The following is a 21968-nucleotide window of genomic DNA, read 5'->3' as shown; positions in this document are numbered from 1 at the left end:
AACATTCACATTGGGGGTACCAGAAAGAGAGGAGAAAGGGGTTGAGAACCTGTTTGAAGAAATAATGACTGAAAACGTTCCTAACCTGGTGAGGGAAGTAGACATACAAATTCAGAAGGCACAGAGGGTTCCAAACAAGATGAACCCAAACAGGTCCACACCAAGACACATCATAATTAGAATGGCAAAGGTTAAAGAAGGGATCCTAAAAGCAGCAAGAGAAATGCAACTAGTAACTTATAAGGGAGCTCCCATGAGACTGTCAGCTGATTTCTCAACAGAAACTTTGCAGGCCAGAAGGGATTGGGACAAAATACTCAATGTGATGAAAACCAAGGACCTACAACCAAGATTACTCTACCCAGCAAAGCTACTACTTAGAGTTGAAGGACATGTAAAGAGCTTCCCAGACAGGAAAAGGTAAAGGAGTTCCTCACCATCAAACCAGTATTACAAGGAATGTTAGAGGGACTTCTTTAAGATGGGGGAAAACAAATCAAAATTATGAATGATAAAATGGCAATAGCTACATATGTATCAACAATTACTTTCAATGTAAATGGATTAGATGTTCCACTCAAAAGACATAGGAGGGCTGAATCGGTAAGAATTCAAGACCCTTAACATATGCTGTTCACAAGAGACTAATTTCAGATTGAAGGACACACAAAGACAGAAAGTAAAAGGGTGGAAAAAGATATTTCATGAAAATGGAAATCAAACAAGCAAACAAACAAACAAACAAGCAAAAAAAACAGAAAAAAGCTGACGTAGCAATACTTATATCAGACAAAATAGACTTTAAAACAAAGTATAACAAGAGACAAAGAAGGACCCAGTAATCTCACTTCTGGGTATTTAATCTGACAAAACCCAAAATGCTACTTCAGGGGGACATGTGCATCCATATGTTCATTGCAGCATTGTTTATAATGGCCAAGATACGGAGGCAGCCTGGGTGTCTGTCGATGTAAGAATGGATAAAGAGCAGGTGGTACATGTAGGCAATGGAATGTGTCTCGGCCACAGAAGAGAATGGGTTCTTGCCATCTGTGGAGGCATGGATGGACCTGGAGGGAATTGTGTGAGTGGAGTGTCAGACAGAAAGACAGATGCAATGTGATGTCACTTATATGTGGAATCTAAAGAACAAAATAAACAAACAAAATAGAAACAAGCTCATACGTAGATACAGAAAACATTTTGATGATTGCCAGATGGAAGCTGGGTTGGGGGTCAGTGAAAAAGGAAAAGGGATTAAGAAGTACAAATCGGTTGTTACACAGTAGTCATGGGGATGTAGAGTATAGCATAAGGAATATAATCAGTATTGTAATAACTATGTATGGTGTCAGATGGGTACTACACTAGTCAGGGGGATCACGTCTTAAATTATATAAATGTCTAACCACTACATTGTACACCTGAAATTAGTGTAAAATAATATTGAATGTCTAAATAAATATTAAAAAATAAAATGACCCAACAGGAAAAAACAGTACTTGATAGTAGATAATGATGGGATAGGGGTGCTAATAAAGTTGCTCACCTTTACTTTCTGTGTCCTATGTTGCCTCTTTTGGAAGGCACTACCAGAAGCTGTGTACTGGTAATGACATCTTTTAAAAAAGAATATCTCCATTTCTGGAGGGAGGGACATTGCTTTGTGTGTCTCTTAAGCCCAGCCTCATATACACTCCCTCCCTAACACAGAATACGTAGGCAGGATATTAATTTAGAAAACTTTATTTGAATTGACCTTAAAATTTTGCCTTTGGAAATCTTTTATTATAATACAAATGATTGGAACTAAAAATTAACTATCAAGAGTCAAATTAAGGCTTATATATTTAGTCCTTTATATAAAATTTGTTCCTTGTTCAAGAAATTAGTGTAGCTTTGGAAGTATAGAATTCAAGTTGCAAAAATCAAGAAATATCTTTTGTGTTGCTGTTTCTTAGTATCTACATGTTGAAACTTGAGGTAGAATTATAAAAATTTAGAAGAACTTTCGGAACATGCTTGACGAATTTTGAGAGAATTCTCCTTTATCTGAAGGAAAATAGCCTTTCAAGGTTATTTGTTATTCTCTGCTATTAGCAAAATGCGTATTAGATATCTATTCCTTTGATTGCACATAGTGTTTGATGGGTAGTTGACATCAGTTTTTCCTTTTTGTATGTGTTATTTTCCAGGAAAACTCAGGAATCTCTGTCAGACCAAGATCTTTGTCCAAAATTGTTATGATAGAAAACTATGGGAATCTCCTTATTCAAACCGCTTTCTGGACTAAATTTCTGTTCACTTCTTAATCACCCTCTAATGCATATTTCTCGAAAGGCTTCCTCCAAGAGCTACAAAATTTCTCCATTATATAAATCTCCAAAATATGAAATCCTGTGAATGAGTCTTAATTTGACTCTTCATAGTTGATTTTTAGTTTCAATCCTTTCCATTATAGAAAACAAAAAAAAATTAGTGTATCTTTTGCTACATAGCTTTTTCAATATCACCTTTTCTTTCTCTTTTGAAAACACAGCTTGAATTTTAATTATTTTTTTTTGAAAGCCTCCAAAGGTATGGGCCATTATCAGAGCTCAACACTGATAACATGAGGATGTAATTACTTAGTGACTTATGATATAGTTATTTAGCTGTGTTTATTTCCATTGGGGTGGGGCAGTAGTGAAAGCATTATTTATAACCCACATAAAAATATTCTATTTTTTCCCCTTAGAGAAAGCAAGAAATCAAATTAATATTTCAGATATTTTATTCAACCTGTTATAATGCACACATTGTGTAGTCCACATTTTGTTACCTTTTTTTTGTTTGTTTTTACTTTCATAAAGTGGCGTTTTATTATATTCTTATGCCTAAAATTACTTGGCTGCATTTCCCAGGAACAAATTGTCATGACTTGGTTTAAGGTGCTCCTCTTTACCTTTAAAACACAGTGTATTTATATACATGTATGCCAACAGGAATAGCTCTCTTAAGTATAACTAATTTTGGAGTTATTAATGTTTTTTCTGAGTATTTATTTAGACTTATAAGGTCCACTGTCCTGTTAGAAACCTGAAACTTATCTAGCAAGACTGTTGAAATGATTTTATTTTAATAAAATAGCTGTCCTTTCTTCAGATGTGTATATTTTTGACTAAGGACTGATATTCTAAAAGGGCAAGTATCAGCATGCAATGCCATTTCAAAGTTCACTACATTTGCTTTTCATTATACTTTATGGTTACAAGGCCTACTGAATTTGATGAATTTCATTTGCTCAATTAACTACATCAGTAGCATATTGTAAGGAAATCTTAAGATGGCAAATATATGCCATAGACCAAATATAATCAGCTTCCGCCTCTCCTGGGTTGTTTCTTATTTTAGTGGTCGTTGTGTACGTTTCTGAAAGCCCATTAACTGTTTTATTAGTGGCTCCTTTGTACTCATCACCCGACTTGATGTTTTAGCCAGCTGGTTTACCTTATTTTCCCCTGCTCAATACCACAATAAAGGCATAGCTTGGCTTATTGCCCCCTCAAATATATTGTATGGCTAATACTTCTTGATGCATCAAATTTTCCCCAGATATCTGAAAAAATCATGCCAGTTGGGACTCTGGCAAGAAAAATTCCAAAACAGACCTCAGTGTTTTAAGTGTTTGAAGCCAAATGTGGAGAATAATTTTAACTCCATGCTCACTATATCTTGTGTTATTTTTTTTATTATTTAAATATCTTCCTTATATCTGGAGGACAATCTAACTAATCAATAAAACATTTTACAAGCTGTCAGTAGAAATTATTTCTTCTTTAAGATTTAAGGGAAGTTCTTAGCTAACAAACCAATGAAGGTTCTTGAGGTCTAATGTGAAAAACTGATAATACCCAGTATGTTTTCAGGATGGATTGGGGAAAAAAAGAATTAAGAATATGACTCTATTGCTTCTAACCATTATAAATTAGCAGGGATATGGTTTACTCGCCTATCTTAAACAATTAGGAACTGGACAAAAGTATATAAAACAACATTATTCAGCCATTGGACAAAAAGCAGCACAGGGCCATGATCCCTGAGGGAATGTTATGTATTTGTTACTTGGCTTTTTGCAGGATGCAGTAAGAGGCTTTAAAAGGAGTTTCTGTTGGTACCTAAGGAGAGAAATATTCATCTTTGTCCAGCTATTCTATGTCGTTTATCTCTAGTGGCTTAATTTCCCAGTATCAATGTTTACTTTTGACACTTAAAAATTAAATATATGTTGAATCACTATATTATACACCTGAAACTAATATAATACTGTATACCAACTACACTTAAATTTTAAAAATTAAATAAATCACTTCTAATAAAGGCCATTTTTCAGTATAGGCAGAGGTAAATTGTAAATTGTGGTGGAGTCAGATTTTAAACAGTTTATTCCCAAGTTGTTGTCTTTGCAGTAATCTAAAATTTATTTTAAAGAAAAATGTTGGCTCCTTCGTGAGTATACAGATGTTTTTTCCCATATTTTATAAAAAGTATATTATAATTTTTGGTGTTGGTTTCATCACAGTGCCTATGTATGTTGTTTCCACTTTGAAGTAACAAAACCTCCTGATAAAATATACTTTTAAAGAGAAAACCATACTAAAAAAGTATGGTTTGGCCTTCGCAGGGCAGGCAGATAGAATATTAAATTAAAGGTTCAGTTGCCATGGGAGAGGAGGAAAAAGGAGAAGCTACTTAGCACTGACTCTTCTTCAACATCATTTTCCTTATCTGTCAGCTTTCCCTTGAACTTGAAATGTTGACTGACTGAAAACTGGAGTCGATGACATAAGGAAATTTGAGTGTCAAATCAGGACCACCTTAATTATGATTTATCCTCTTGACTTAAAGAAAGATACCTCTTCAATTCCAGAAACTTAAAAAAAAATATTTAAATATGAAACAGTTTCACTTACTCTTCAAGTAATTCTTCCTCCTTTCTGTCCCTCTAAGAACTGCAACAAAACTTTATGTAATCTTTCACTCTTAGCAGCACTTTCTAGTACTAGCAAATTTGCTAAAAGGAGAAAATATAAGAGGTTTTGATTTTTATTCACTTCGCTACTACTTACATGTGACTGTACACTAGATAGAATTCTTTAGTAAATATTGAAACTTGCTAATAAACTAAATTATTTCAGTGATGCTTAATGATCTTGGCTGTCAAGGATCCATTTCTTGCCTACTACCTTTCCTGTGCATTAGGTTTTAGAGTAAACATGTTTAGGCAGGTTGCCTGAGATGTTTAGAGATAAGCCATGCAGGTTACTATAGACATAGGGACTTTTTATTGGTTGTGTAGGTGTAGAATTCTAGATTTCTGTTTCTGTTTTCATTTTAAAGCAGAAGATGGCATATTATGAGGAAAATAAAAGATCTTGCAAGAGTCCTTCCTTTTCCTAATTTTGAAGCAGAGCCTTTTATTTCAAATTTATAATTCTAATTCCTCAAATAAGAATGATTGTACTTAATAGTTTTTTCTTTCCTCCTAGATTCATCTTCTGGATATCTAAAAGCCTCAACTCATCAGGGTGCCTTAGATGTTTATGTCAGCCAGCTGGGGAAAGTGGAATTGAAATCCCATAAAGGTTAGCCAAGTGGAATGTTTTATTTTGACATATGGTGTAAGGAGGGTTTTTATATAACATTCAGGAAACAGATGGTCAAATTATCGTATCTGTAGTACTGACGCAGTGATTTCAAGAAAATTTCTTCTGATAGAACCTGATTTTAAAGACTGGAATACTAATCCCTTAGATCAGTGATCTTTGAAACTTTGGGAACAGATGGCCATGAAGACTACCTTTCCCTTTGTAGTGCACACAAAAATCTTGCAATATACTGACTCTGTTATTGTGAAATTTTTTAGTGTTAGTATTTGGGTTTTTCAGTTTAGTGTTATGTCTGAAATAGAATATTTGGAGGGAAAATGCTCCCATACGTTCTTTTGGAAGCCTTTCTACCAGTCTGTAAGAGGACCTTCTAAGGCCATCACTCTAGAGCAACACTTTTCAAAATGTGAACTTGAAATAAAAATATCACCCGGAAGATCCTCTAAAGTGATTGTTGACTTAGTCTCTTGAACTACCAAGGCTTAGGATATGTCTCTTTCTATAATTTTATTTCTCATACAAATATTCTCTCATATCCTAAGAGTCCAAGCCTTTCATTAAAAATGATACACTGTTTAATCATCTGAAGACTGAATGTGAGTCTGTGTACATGTACGTACACACATGCATGGTGGCAAGTGGCTTGGGTACTAGGAGTATCTTCACCATGGGGGCTGAAGTGGCCTGGGTGCAGAAAGTTAAGAACCATAGCTCTGTATAAAAAAATGTTAAAAAAAAAAAAAAGTTTAAGTTTAGAAGCTCTTGCATATTGGCCACAACAGGGCTGTATGTATAACAAGGAAAATACTTCCTTACAGAGACCAGTTGTTCCTGCTGTTAGTAATTTCTTTGCCATATTGGTTTAATACTTTTTTGTCAAAGCGGCTTGCTTGTTGGAGTGTCAAAATAAAACCACAAACACACAGGTCTGAAACTGAAATTCTTGCTGAGTCACAAGTGTGACTTGATTTCTCAAGATCAATTGTTTTTCCTTTAAATAATATCATGTTCTCACTAAGTTTCTAAGAGCTTCAGTAATGCTATTCAGGGTATTTTTGTAAATACCTGAAGTCATATAACTGCATTCTCTTATTACAAAGACACAAGGAGAAGAAAACAAACCATTAATACTATCTTTAATAACTAGTAACAGATTAAAAGCTCTTACGTAAAAGTAATTTCCTATTTTGTATGGATAAAGTAAAACAAAACAAAAAGCATTGTTAATATTCATCCACTTGAAATATTTTTGAGTATCATTTAGGATGTTGTTCTCAGTAACCTATTGAAATAGAATATGATGTTGCAAAATTTGATTAGGATTACAACTTTGTGTTTTCTCCTACTAGAACCATGTTACTGGCAAAAGCTTAAAGATAACTGGAAGCAAAGATTTCTGTCTTACTTTAGGTCTCTTAATTCTCACTAGATTTGGCAATAGTAACTATTCAGTGTAATAGAAAGTTATTCAGGATTCTGTTGCTTAATGGTCAGTAAAGACATCTGGAATCCTTTCCAACTCTGCCACCATCTTGCTATAGGGCTCAAGACCCAACCACTTGAGTCTCTTAGGTCTTCCCCATTTTGCCATGTGAAAAACAATGTTACAATGATTGTTTTCTCTCTTTCTAGGAAAGTCAATATGGTGATCTTTTTAGCTTTTTTAATTAAAAAAACAACAACAACTGTGTTGATATCAGTAACCATAAAGCATTTTATGAAGTGAGAGGAGGTTGAATATATAACAAAAACTCTCCTTTCTAAACATAGTATTAATGGGGACATTTGGGAAAATCTTAGTCATGACAATTCTTCATTTGCAAACAGTAATGGAGTTTTGGTAGTGATGGTTTTGTTTTTTAAGGATGTGGAAAGATGTGGCTGAAACTATTTTTAATGCTTAACATTTTTAAAGGTCTCAGAGATTTAAGATATTTTTATTTAAGAACAGAAAAAAGTGTCTGTAAAATTATCACATTTTATGTATGTAGAGATATAAAGTCTCAGAAAAAATTTTGTTTTATTATTTTTACTCTTTAAAGTATGTTTGATAGAAAAACGTGTGTCTTCTATTCATTGGGAAATTTTCACAGTTGTTGATATCCTAAAGCCCTTATCTCTGTTGTTATGGGGAGACTCCTATTAGTAGTTTTCATTTAAACTCTGAAAAGCAATTTGTTTTTGTGTTTGTTTGTTTTTTAATTTATTTTTTTATTGGTTTCAGGTACACAAAACAAAGTAATACTTAGACGTTTATCATTTATATCCCTCACACTGTGTCAACCCCCCTCCCCCCATCCACTGTCCCTCCGACATCGCACACAACCATTACATTTCCACTGTCTCTATTCCTAATGCTGTACTCCGCTTCTTGTAAGTATATACATACATACATACATACATATATATACACATACATATATATGTGTATATATAATATATAAACTTGTAATAGACATTCATTATTGTTCAGCTTCAGCTTCAGGTGTACAGTGCAGTGATAAGGCATCTACATCATCCCTGAGGTGGTCTGCCTAATGAGACAAGTGTCCATTGGATACCCTACAAAACCTTTACAACATTATTGATTACATTCCCCAATTTAACTTTCGTAACCCTGTGGCAATCTTGTGGTTACTGACTGCTTTCTAATCTCCTCACCTTCCCCCTTATCCCCCCTCCCATCTAGCAACCCTCAGTTTTTCCTCTATGTCTCTGAAGCTGTTTCTGATTAGTTCATTCACTTATTCTCTTCTTTAGATTCCACATATAAGTGAGATCATATGGTGTTTGTCTTTCTCTGTCTGACTTATTTCACTTAACATAATGTTCTCTAGGTCCATCCATGTTGTTGCAAATGGTAAGATTTCTTTCTTCTTTATGGCTGCGTAATACTCCATTGTATAAATATACCACAGGGTCTTAATCTAGTCGTCTACTGATGGGCATTTCGGTTGTTTCCATGTCTTGGCTATTGTGTATAGTGCTGCAATAAACATAGGCGTGCATACATTTTTTTGAATTAGAGTTTTGGATTTCTCTGGATAGATACCTGGGAGTGGAATTGCTGAACCATAAGGTAGTTCCATTTCAGATTTTTGAGATACCTCCATACTGTTTACCATAGTGGCTACACCAATCTGCAGTCCCACCAACAGTGCACAAGAGTTCCCTTTTCTCCACATTCTCGCCAGCACTTGTTGTTTGTTGATTTATTGATGATAGCCATTTTGACTGGGGTTAGGTGGTATCTCATTGTGGTTTTTATTTGCATTTCTCTAATGATTAGTGCATTTTTTCATATGTCTGTTTGCCACCTGTATGTCCCTATTTTAGAAAAATGTCTCTTCATGTCCACTGCCCATTTTTCAATTGGGTTGTTTGCTTTTTGGAGTTGAGTTGAGTGAGTTTTTTGTAAATTTGTGATATTAACCCCTTATCAGATATGTAATTGGCAAATATCTTTTTCCATTCGATAGGATTCCCTTTTTGTTATATTGATGGTTTCCTTTGCTGTGAAAACACTTTTTAGTTTGATGTAATCCCACATGTTTATTTTTTCTGTTACTTCCCTTGCGTGAGGGGATATATCAGTAAAAATCTTACTCCGGGTAACATCTGTACAGTTTCTTCCTATATTTTCTTCTAGGAATTTTATGGTTCCAGATCTTACATTTAAGTCTTTAATCCATTTTGAATTTATTCTTGTATGTGGTGTAAGGAGGTGGTCCAGCTTCATTGTTTTGCATGTGTCTATCCAAGGTTCCCAGCACCATTTATTGAATGACTGTCTTTACCCCAATGTATATTCTTGCTTCCAGTGTCATAGATTAAATGACCATGTAGGCATGGATTTATTTCTGGGCTCTGTATTCTGTTCCATTGATCTATGTGTCTGTTTTATGCCAGTACCATGCTGTTTTGATTACTGTAGCCTTGTAGTATAATTTGATGTCAGGTATCGTGATACCTCCCGCTTTGTTCTTATTTCTCAAGATTGCTGAGGCTGTCCGGGGTCTTTTATGGTTCCATATAAATTTTAGGATTATATGTTCTATTTCTGTGAAAAATTTGTTGGTACTTTGATAGGAATTGTGTTGAATATGTATATTGCCTTAGGCAACATGGACATTTTAACTATATTAATTCTTACTATCCATGAACATGGGATGTGTTTCCATCTATTTGTATCTTCTTTCATTTCTTTCTTCAGTATCTTATAATTTTCTGAGTACAGATCTTTTACTTCTTTGGTTAAATTTATCCCCAGGTATTTTATAGTCTTTGAAGCAATTGTAAATGGGATTGTTTTATTTTAATTTCTCCTTCTGATGTTTTATTATTGGTATATACAAATACAACTGATTTCTGAATATTAATTTTGTATCCTGCTACTTTACTAAATTCATCTATCACTCTAATAGTTTCTTGGTGGAGTCTTTAGGGTTCTCTATATATTGTGTCATGTCATCTGCATATAAGGACAATTTTACTTCCTCCTTGCCAATTTGGATGCCTTTTATTTCTTTTTCTTGCCTGATTGCTGTGGCTTGACTTCCAGCACTATGTTGAATAGAAGTGGAGAAAGTGGGCAACCTTGCCTTGATCCCGATCTTAAGGGGAATGGTTTTCACTTTTTCCCATTGAGTATGATGTTAACTGTGGGTTTATCATATATGGCCTTTATTATGTTGTGATATGATCCCTCTATTCCCACTTTCTTAAGGGTTTTTACCATAAATGGCTGCTGGATTTTGTCAAATGCTTTTTCTGCATCTATTGATATGATCATGTGATTTTTATTTTTCATTTTGTTAGTGTGGTGTATCACATTAATTGATTTGCGGATGTTGAACCACCCTCGCATACCAGGAATGAATCCCACTTGATCATAGTATATGATCTTTTTCATGTATTGCTGAATTCTGTTCTCTAATATTTTGTTGATTATTTTTGCATCTATGTTCATTAGAGATATTGGCCTGTAGTTTTCTTTTTTTTGTGATATCTTTGTCTGATTTTGGGATCAGGGTGATAGTGGCCTCATAAAAAGTGTTTGGGAGCCTTCCCTCCTTCTGGATTTCTTGGAACAGCTTGAGGAGAATAGATGATAATTCTTTTTTGAATGTTTTGAAAAATTCACTTGTAAAGCCATCTGGCTCAGGGCTTTTGTTTGTTGGGAGATTGTTGATTACTGATTCAATTTCCCTGGTGGTAATCAATCTATTCAGGTTTTCTGTTTCTTCTTGAGTTAGCCTTGGAAGGTTGTATGCTTCTAGAAAATTGTCCATTTCTTCCAGATTGTCAAATTTGTAATTTCTTAAAATTTTTTGTATTTCTGCATCTGTTGTCACTTCTCCTCTTTCATTTCTGGTTTTATTAATTTGGGTCCTCTCTTTTTTTAATGAGTGTGGCTAAAGGTTTGTCGATTTTGTTTATCCTCTCTAAAAACCAACTCTTGGATTCATTGATCTTTTGCATTGTTTTTCTGGTTTCTATTTCATTTATTTCTACTCTGATCTTTATTATCTCCTTCCTTGTACTCCCTTTGGGCTTATTTTGCTGTTCTTTCTCCAGATCCCTTAAGTGTGAAGATAAACCGTTGATTAGTGATGTTTCTTGTTTCTTTAGGTAGGCCTGCAATGCTATGAATTTCCCTCTTAGGACTGCTTTCGCGGCATCCCACAGATTTTGGGTCGTCGTGTTTTCATTTTCATTTGTCTCGAGATATCTTTTGATTTCTTCCTTGATCTCTTGATTGATCCATTCATTATTTAGTAACAAGTTATTCAGCCTCCATGGATTGGTGTGTCTTCCAGTTTTTTTCCTGTAGTTCATTTCTAATTTCGTAGCACTGTGGTCAGAGAAGACAATTGGTATGATTTCAATTTTCTTAAATTTATCAAGACTTGTTTTGTGGCCTAACATGTGGTCTATCATGGAAAATATTCCATGTGCGCTTTAGAAGAATGTGTCTTCTGCAGCTTTGGGGTGAAATGCTCTGAAAATATCGATTAAATCCAAGTGGTCCAATGTGTCATTTAAGGCCGTTGTCTTCATATTGCTTTTCTGTCTGGAGGACCTGTCCCTTGTTGTCAGTGGTGTGTTAAAGTCCCCTACTATGATAGTGTTACTGTTGATCTCTGTCTTTATGTCAGTCAATATCTGCTTTATATATTTAGGTGCTCCTATGTTGGGTGCATAGATGTTTACTAGGGTTATGTCCTCTTGTTGGATTGATCCCTTTATTATTATGCAGTGCCCATCTTTGTCTTTTAATATATTCTTCATTTTAAAGTCTGTTTTGTCAGCTATAAGTATTGCAACTCCAGCTTTTTTCTCATTTCCATTTGCATGAAATATCTTACTCCAACCCTTCACTTTCAGCCTGTGTGTGTCTTTTGATCTGAGGTGAGTCTCTTGTATACAGCATATACAAGGGTCTTGCTTTCTTATCCGCTCAGCCACCCTATGTCTCTTGATTGGAGCATTTAATCCGTTTCCATTTAAAGTGATTATTGATAGGTACATAGTTATTGCCATTTTTAAATTTGTAGTTAGATTTTTTTTCATCTTTCTTCTATTTACAGAAGTCCTTTTAGTATTTCTTGTTTTGCTGGCTTGGTGGTAATAAATTCCTTTAGCTTATTCTTTTCTGGGAAGCTCTTTATCTCTCCTTCAATTTGAAATGATAGCCTTGCTGCATAACGCAATCTAGGTTGTAGGCCTTTGGTTTTCATCACTCTGAGTACCTCCTGCCACTCCCTCCTGGCCTGCAAAGTTTCTGTAGAAAAGTCTTTTGATAGTCTTATAGGAGTTTCCTTGTATGTAAGCCACTGTCTTTCTCTTGTTAGTTTTAGTATTCTCTCTGTGTCTTTAACCTTTGCCATTTTAGCTATAATGTGTCTTGGTGTGGGCCTGTGTGGGTGCATCCTAGTCGGAACTCTCTACACTTCCTGTGCTTGTATGTCGGTTTCCTGCACCAGGTTAGGGAAGTTTTCAGTCATTATTCAAATATGTTCTCGATCCCTTGCTCCCTTTCTTCACCTTCTGGAATTCCTATGATGCACATGTTGTTGCGGTTGATGTTATCTCAGAAGTCTCTTAAACCATTTTCATTCTTTTTTATTCTTTTTTCTTTTTGTGGTTCCGCTTGGGTGATCTCTGCTAACTGGTCTTCTAAGTCGCTGATTCCATCCTCTGCCTCATTTAACCTACTGGTAATTCCTTCAAGTGTGTTCTGTGTTTCAGTTATTGTGTTCTTTAGTTCTCACTGGTTGTTCTTTATGATTTCTCTATCCTTCCTTATGTTGTGACTTAACTCCTTAAACATTCTTATCATCAGTGTTCTGAACTCTGTCTCTGATACGTTGGTTACCTCTAGTTCATTTGGTTCCAATTCTGGAGGTTTCTTCTGTTCTTTTATTTGGGACATGTTTCTTTGTTTCCCCATTCTGGCTGACTCTCTGTGTTTGCTTCGATGTATTAGGTAGATCCCCTAGGATTCTTGGTCATTGCTGGGGGGGTCTTATGTAGTATGTGTCCTTTATATTTGACTTGCACCACTTCTCTATTCTCCTGTGCGTGTGCTCCAAAAGTGACTGTTGTGTGTATTCTCTTGTTCAAGTTGAACTTTAATTGCTTTTGGCTTGTCAGTAGGTTGGATTGACTCCTACGCTGTCTAGTTGTGAGCATTGGCTCTGCCCACAGTGGATGAGCTGCTGACCCAGGTGAGGCTTGACCCCCATGAGGTCTTGTGCCTGTAGAGAGTTCCCTCTGGGTGTGTCACTTGTAGGTCAAACCCGGTATTACTTTGGTTTTGTCTGGAGTTGGCCTCTGGGTGTGTTGTAGGGCCCTGGTGTAGGGCGATTTCAGAACAAACCAAATCAACAAGCACAACAACAACAGCAACAAGAACAGCAAAGAAAAAAACCAGATACACTCACATGTAAAAACAACCGATAACCCACACTCCACACAGGCAAAAATATCAAACACACACACACACACATAAAAATCAATACAGAAAAATGGAAAGAAGGAAGAAAAGTAGGGCAGAGAAAATAAAAAAGAAAGGAAGAGAGAGGTAAAGGGGAAGATGTATATATATATATATATATATGCTAAAAATGATACTAACAGACACACAAAAAAGCAGCGCCAGTCTTGACTTAAGCTCACCAAACAATCTCCAGGTTGTCCTCTTTTGTACAAAGAGTCCTCTCCGTCTTGTGGAGGCAGAGCCGGCCACCTGGTGCCCAGAGTGACCCTGGCACTGCAGTTCTAGATGCATGGGGCTATGGGCTGTGGTTGGTAGTTTTTACAAAGTCAGTGCAGTGTCTGCTCTCGCCTGCACATACGCGCGCTGAGTGCACCACAGCCGGCCCTGTGCCCAGGTCTGCTGAGTCTTAGGCATTTCTTCCCTTGGGGGTGTGGGGGATAAGAGTGGAGGTGTGTGGGTGTGTGGAAGGCTCGATATTTCTGAGCTGCTGAAGGCCCTGAGTTGCCTCTGCCATCTGCTGTTAACCCCACATGTGTCTCTGCAGCTGTAATTGTCCTGCCGCAGCAGCCCAGAAAAGGTGGGGGCTGGGAAGGGAAGTGTCTGCCATCTCACAGCCCAGCAGTGTCACACTCTTCCCAGGCTCTGCCCTAGGTCACTGTTGCAAAGCGGCTTTTTCCAGGTCCTGAGCACTACAGCTCCTCAGCACTGCAGCTCCTCTGTCGTCTGACACTGCTCTTCAGTTCAGGGACCAGCTTGAGACTCTGGAAGGGCAGGGGTAGGATTGCTGTGGGAGAGTGGGGGAAGGGGCCCAGGTAGGGCTTTTGCTGTTTTGTTTGACCTAGGGCCCAGCTGGAGATTTCTGCTGAGGTTACTGCCTCAATCATGGGATGCGCTGCTCTCTCGGCAGGAGAGTTCAGCTGTGGGACGCAGAGAAAGAGCCCATCTCCTGGCTCTTGTGATCTCTGTTCTGTGTCCTGGGACCCCCACGTCTCCCAGCCGCGGATGTGGGCTGCATCTCCACACCACTCCCTTCCCTTTTCCCTGGCTCACCCAGTTTGCCCACCTCCGAGTAATCCTCGTAGGAGCCTCTTAGCTGTTCTGTGTGATGAGCAGCGTGTCCTTTGATGGGTTATAGATGTTCAATTTGTGGTACGTTCCGGAGGAGAACGCAAGAAGACCACCCCGCTGCCGCCATTCCTCTAGACTCCATTCTTTGATTCAGCTGAGCTGGTGGTAGAATCTAGTGCTTGACAAGGATTGTGCTGAATGGAGTGTTAAACCTTTGGGTTTTTTCCTGCTCCGTGCTCCAGCACACTTCAGGGAAATGTTCCATTCTCACCAATAATGGTGACCCAACCATGCTCTGACCTCTAAGAAGAATGGGATGTGGGGCTGTTGGCAGCTCATGTCACTTTAAAGATACACATGTTTAGACAGTGCTGGAATCATGGGGAAGAGACACTCTATTTCTGTTGGGACGCTGCTGGGATGTGACATCACCCTGTGGCTGTCAGTGGCCACTTTGCTTTCATAAAGGGAAAGACCACCTGAGAATGACGCCAGCACAGTGGAAGGAGGCAAAGCCAACAGGTCAGGAGAGATGATTCCTGTTGACATCATTGGGCACGCAGGAAGGAGAATCTCTCACAGAAGCCCCTGTGGACTTCCTGAAATACCTCATTAGCCAAAACTAGGTCATGAGTCCCTGCCTCATCCAATCACTAGCAGGGGGTTGGGAGAGGGGACTGGTCACCATAACTGGCTTGGACCGTCTGTGATTCCTTCCAATTGAGCATCCACAAGAAGAAGGCAGCATGTGTGCTGTGTGAGCAAGCAACACCATCCTGCCACAAAGGAGAAATGGACAAGGGAGCTGAGGGTTCAAAGCCAAGGGAACAGAAGACCAAGAGCGTACAACATGCAAAGGTGCAGAGTTGTGCCAGTTAAGTCCAAGTATTACATCACTACACGCTCCTCATACTGGAGGATGCAAAACAAGAGTACCCAATACATCTTTCTGAAGCAAGACATTTATTGAAAGGTTTGGAAAACCAAGGGCTTTAATAAGAACCATCCCCTCCCCACAGAGCAGGGGAGGGAAGAAGGGCCTCAGGAAAAACAGTCCAGTCTGTGAAGTTTCACCCATCTGGGGGCCGAAGTGGTGGACCTGCAGCAATGGTGGTCCCTCCTCCTGTCTCCCAGGGAGCTCCAGGACGTCCTCCAAGGAGATCCTTCTGAAGGCTCCGGCGATGCTGGATGCCATGGCGATGCCAGATACCCTGGCCGGGAATCCCACGCAGAGACGCCATGGCACTGGTCACATCTCCGCTGTCTGCTGGCCCAAGTCCTCTCTCCCACGGCTCCTTGGACACAGCATGTGTATTTCTTGTACTGCTGCGACCTGCAGTTTGCATCCAGCCTCTGGCCGATCTCCCCCACCACGTGGTCAGGCTCCCTGGACCTCAGTTTCATCTATTTCAGCCTTTAAAATGCAGGGAGCCAGGCTTGACATCCCTGGAGTCTTGCTCTAGCCCCACGTTTGCTGTCAAAAGTCTATAGGGGCTTTACTTGACTACGTCTGCAGCACCCCTTCTTTGGAGGCAGACAGAACAGTTTTCGTAAGAAGTTGAAGCACCCCCTAACCACCTGCCGCTGGCTCGGCTTGATGTTTTCTGTGTTTCCACTGCTGCTGCTGGTGCTGTGGATGGAGAGAGAGTCCCCAGGGTGACATTGGGGGGCTGGGCTAAGGATGGTGCTGGAACCTGGTCCGTGCTCAGGAATGGCAGTCGTGGAGCCTGGTCTGTGCTCCGGAGTGGCGGTCCTGGACCCCCGGCTGGGCTCAGGAGTGGCAGTCCTGGAGCCCTGGCTGTGCTTGGGAGTGGAGGTCCTGGAGCCCCAGCAGTGCTTGGGAGGGGAGGGCTCAGGGGTGGTATTTCTAGACTCCCGGCTGGGCTCAGGAATGGCGGTCTTGGATCCTGGGCTGGATGGAGGTGGGGTGGTCCTGGACTCAGGAATGGTTATGCTGTACTCCTGGATGTATGTAGGACCCGCAGACTCTTGGGCCTTCTGCCCTGGCTCGTGGGCCATAGGCTGCTGCTCTGCCTGCTGGCAAATGGACCACTCGGATTGAACCTCCTGGGCTGGGGATGGGCTGCGGCTCTGGAACTCAGGAGGATGGAAGGGCTTCACCTTGATGGTTCGAGTCCGGAATTTTAAGTTTTTTCTGTGTAAAATGCGGTATGTGGCCAGGATGTTATTGCCTATTTTGTTAGACAGAGTGTTCTTGATGTCTTCATAGCGAAAGCCCAGGTTCACCATTTCTTCTATGACCCAGGTGTCTATGTCATCACTGGGTGGCTCAACATACGGCTTCAGTTCTTCCTCTTGGCCCATGTTCAGCCAGGGATCTGGCATGATGGCCTTCAGATCGTCTCTCTGCTCAGGGTTGAGGTTCAGCAGTGTTTGGAGGAGGTTTGCCACGTGAATGGACAGATAGCTTGGCACCACATACCGCCCGCTGGCTATCTTCATCATCAGCTCTGGCCAGCTCGTCGCATGGAAAGGGACGGTGTCCGTCAGCGTCTCATACAGCAGCACTCCCAGGCTCCAGATGTCCGAGGCACAACTGTCATACGTTTCGCCCAGGAACAGTTCTGGGGCTGTATATAAGAGACTGCCACAAAACGTGCTGCGTTGATGGATGTTGGAGGATGCGCCAAGTCCAAAGTCTGCTAGTGTGGCATTCATCCGAGCGTCTAGCAGCACGTTTTCTGGCTTCAGGTCCCGGTGAGCAACGCCCTTCTCGTGGCAGTAGTGCACTGCTGACACCAGCTGCCGGAAGATGCCGCGGGCCATGTCCTCCGACATGCGGCCGTGGGCACGGAGGTAGTCCAGCAGGTCCCCTCCGGGCACGAACTCCATGACCAGGTAGAGGGATTCTGCCCAGCTGATCACGTGGAATAGCTGGATGATGTTAGGATGCTGCAAGTCTGCCATGCAGCGGACTTCTTGCAGGAGAGAGCTGCGCGTTTTGTCAGAGACCCGTTGTTTGATGATTTTCACAGCCACCTTCGTCTGCGTGAGAACGTGCATGGCCACCACTACGTTGGCAAAGGTGCCCTCGCCGATGGATCCAATGAGCTCGTAATGGGCACTGGGGGGCTCCTGGTCAACAGGGATGTCTGTAAACTCACGTGACATGGTGACCCGCTAGCTACACTCACTGATGATACTAACAATGCTCTCCAACTGTGCTCACAAACAACTGTACTAACTACGCTGCTAATAATAATAACTATACCAACTGTGCTGACTAAATATACTATCAATAGTACTAACAATGCTAATAAACAATAACTATGCCAACTACACTGACTAAATGTAATAACTGTACTAACAATACTAACTAATAATACTAAAAAAAAAGGGACCAAGGAAAGAAGAGGGAAGGGGAAAAATAAAACGGGGGGTGGGGGTGGGGGGAGGGGCTAATAAACAATAACTATGCTAACTACACTGACTAAATGTAATAACTGTACTAACAATACTAAGTAATAACACTAACTAAAAAAATGAGACCAAGGAAACAAGAGGGAAGGGAAAAAATAAAACGGGGAGAAAACCAGCTAAAACGTCCAAGTCCAACAGGTCACCACAAATCAGCTTCCTGGGCTATAACGGACAGAAAGCTCAGCCCAGCCAGGGCCTTATCTAGCAGCTATGGGTAATTTCATCACACTGCTGCTTTATGAGCTCAGAGCCATTAACTGACCATATGTGGCTAAGGATAAACTACAGTGGTTTTCTCAGTTTTGGGTTTCTCATTACTCTGAGAAAAAGGGGGGACCCCGAAGAAATTTTTGTTTATGTGGGATATTAAAGACTGATATTTACTTAATTAGAATTTAAAGTCTGTAGGATGCTTTAAAAAGAAAAAAAAAGTGTAGTTTTTCCCGGGGTGGATAGTGTTGCATTTTGAAAAGCCCTTAAGATGATTTGTTTCCACTCCCTCTGCCAAGAAATGGTGCTGCCCTTTGAGAAGCACTACTTGGGTGTATAATAAAGTAACTTTTTATATAAAATGATCATTTAAAAGGTATCTACAAGCAATTGTTCTTAAAACCACCTTGTGTTTATTAACTCCACAGCTTAGCTGAGTAGTTCCCTCAGAAAATACTTTCAGGTGTGTATTCATTTTGGATACCTTCAGTTTGTTTGTTTGTTTGTTTTGTTTTTAAATAAATGGAACCCTGTTAAAAGTGAATTTGCGTCCAAAAGTGGCTACTTCATAGGCATAAAATTGGCTGGGCTCAGGGGAATCAGATTGAAATAATGCTAGGGACATGAAGTCTACCAATTTTCACTATTGATTCAATGCAGTTAATTGTTTGCACAATTTCAGTTTCACAACTTCCAGAAGTAAGTGTTGCCTATTTTTCTCTAATTAGTAAATTACCACATGTCAATGTTCGATACATTGTTTAGAACAGATTTGTTGTCAACTTTTGTGTCAGTTTAAAATAATCTACTTCTAATCATGGGAAAAATGTGAATATTTAGTGATATATTGGATCTGATCTCAGTTTTCTTGAAGAGATACTTTTTTTCTTTAAGCTCTGCCTGATCCACTGTCCTGAAGCTCCAGACATAGCTGAAATGTTTTAAAACTAAACCATTAAGTCTTTAGGACTATACCTCCCATCTTTCTCCCTTAGCAGCACACAAAATGGAATGAAAGAAGCATCTTGGAATTATTATAATTCAATGCATTTGGATAACTTATTTGTGCCGTATTTATTTCAAGTGTGTTTTTGTTCTTAAAATTCATCCATTCAAGTTTGTCTTCCTCACCAGCTCCCAGATGCCGTTACCTTTCCATTAGTGAACTCTGATGCACCTCTTCCTTTGTCTTTGATCTGTCGTGAGCCTTTTGACATTATCGGTGGTGTTTTGGGTCCTACAGAATGCCCCTCCCCATGTCCCCACACATTCAGGATTTATAGGGGCACTCATTGATACTGAGATATTCTGAGAAATACTTCTGTTCTAATTGATACCTGCAAAAGTACCAAATTGGACACCTAACATGGTTCCTGAAAGGAGAGTAAGTTACAACTGTAAAGCCTCCTTTTGTCTGTTTTTGGAAGATTGTGTGCTTCTAGAAAATTGTCCATTTCTTCCAGATTGATTAATTTGTTGGCATATAGTTGCTCATAGTAATTTCTTAAATTTTTTTGTGTTTCTGTGGTGTTTGTTGGCACTTCTTTCTCATTTCTGATTTTATCAATTTGGGTCCTCTCTTTCTTTGTTTTGATGAGTTTGTCTAAAGGTTTGTCAATTTTATCTTCTTGAAAACCCGCCTCTTGGATTCATTGGTCTTTTCTATTTTTGTTTTGGTCTCTAACTCATTTATTTCCGCTCTGATCTTTATTATCTCCCCCTTGTACTCCCTTTGAGCTTATTTTGCTGTTCTTTGTCCAGATCCCTTAAGTGTAAGAATAAACTGTTGATTTGTGACATTTCTTGTTTGTTTCCATAGGCCTGCATTGCTATGAATTTCCCTCTTAGGACTGCTTTCGCTGTAGCCCATAGATTTGGGGTCATTGTGTTTTCATTTTCGTTTGTCTCGAGATATCTTTTGATTTCTTCATTGATCTCATTGTTGCCCCATTCATTATTTAGTAACATGTTATTCAGCCTCTATGTAGTTGTGTGTCTTCCAGTTTTTTTCCTGTATTTGATTTCTAATTTCATAGCAGTGTGGTATGATTTCAATTTTCTTAAATTTATTGAGATTTGTTTTGTGACCCAACATGTGGTCTATCATGGAAGATGTTCCATGTGCTCTTATGAAGACTATGTATTCTGCAGCTTTGGGGTGAAATGCTCTGAAAATATTGATTAAATCCAACTGATCAAATGTGTCATTTAAGGCTGCTGTTTCCATATTTATTTTCTGTCTGGAAGACCTGTTCCTTGTTGTCAGAGGTGTGTTGAAGTCCCTTACTATGATAGTGTTACTGTTGATCTCTGTCTTTATGTCAGTCAATATCTGTTTTATATATTTATGTGCTCCTATGTTGGGTGCATAAATGTTTACTTGGGTTATGTCCTCTTGTTGGATCGATCCCTTTATTATTATGTAGTGCCCATCTTTGTCTTTTAATATATTCTTCATTTTAAAGTCTATTTTGTCAGGTATAAGTGTAGCTACTCCAGCTTTTTTCTCATTTCCACTTGCATGAAATATCTTACTCCATCCCCTCACTTTCAGCCTGTGTGTCTTTTCATCTCAGGTGAGTCTCTTATATACAGCATATACAAGGGTCTTGTTTTCTTATCCACTCAGCCACCCTATGTCTTTTGATTGGAGCATTTAATCCTTTTACATTTAAAGCGATTATTGGTAGGTACATAGTTATTGCCATTTTGTTATTTGTATTTCTATTCTTCATTACTTAGATGTTTTTCATCTTCTTCTATTTACAGAAGCCCTTTTAACATTTCCTGCACTGTTGGATTGGCCATGAATTCCTTTAGCTTATGCTTTTCTGGGAAGCTCTTTATCTCTCTTTCAATTTTAAATGATAGCCTTGCTGCATAACGCAATCTAGATTGTTGGCCTTTGTTTTTCATCACTTTGAGTATCTCTGCCACTTCCTTCTGGCCTGCAAAGTTTCTGTAGAAAAGTCATTTGGTAGTCTTATAGGAGTTCTCTTGTGTGTAACCCGCTGTCTTTCTTTTTCTGCTTTAGGATTCTCTCTTTGTCTTTAACCTTTGCCATTTTAACCATAATGTGTCTTGGTGTGGACCTGTTTCGGTTTATCGTGGTTGGAACTCTCTGCACTTTTTGGGCTTGTATATCGGTTTCCTTCACCAGGTTAGGGAAGTTTTCGGACATTATTACTTCAGATATGTTCACGATCCCTTGCTTTCTCTCTTCACCTGCTGGTATTCCTATGATGCGCCTATTATTGAGTTTAATATTATCCCAGAGGTCTCTTAAACCATTTTAATTGTTTTCTGTTCTTTTTTCTTTTTGTTGTTCCATTTGGATGATCTCTGCTAACTTGTCTTCTAAGTCGCTGATTCGATCCTCAGCTTCATCTAGCCTGCTGGTAATTCCTTCCAGTGTGTTCTTTATTTCAGTTATTGTATTCTTTAGTTCTAACTGGTTGTTCATCATGATTTCTCTGTCCTTTATTTTGTCACTAAGCTCCTTAAACATTCTTATCATCAGTGTTCTAAACTCTGTCTCTGATACGTTTTTTGCCTCTATTTCATTTGGTTCCATTTCTGGAGGTTTCTTCTGTTCTTTT

At 39.1% G+C, this 21968-nt stretch overlaps 1 protein-coding gene across 2 annotated transcripts in view; it reads left to right on the top strand.

Moving 5' to 3' along the window:
* FAM185A (family with sequence similarity 185 member A) overlaps positions 1-21968 on the top strand; it is a 72215-nt gene that overhangs the window by 35980 nt on the left and 14267 nt on the right. The window contains exon 6 of one of the 2 annotated variants that reach the window (XM_019744547.2): positions 5529-5624. The exons of the other annotated variant lie outside the window; for it this stretch is intronic. Coding sequence (XP_019600106.2) covers positions 5529-5624 — 96 coding nt within the window. The remainder of the gene's footprint in view (positions 1-5528; positions 5625-21968) is intronic. 2 annotated transcript variants of the gene reach the window in all.

Source organism: Rhinolophus sinicus, linkage group LG09 (assembly GCF_036562045.2).
Source record: "Rhinolophus sinicus isolate RSC01 linkage group LG09, ASM3656204v1, whole genome shotgun sequence".
Classification (NCBI taxonomy): domain Eukaryota; kingdom Metazoa; phylum Chordata; class Mammalia; order Chiroptera; family Rhinolophidae; genus Rhinolophus; species Rhinolophus sinicus.
The sequence above is the reverse complement of the archived record's forward strand: the minus strand, read 5'-3'. Positions and strand labels throughout refer to the sequence as shown.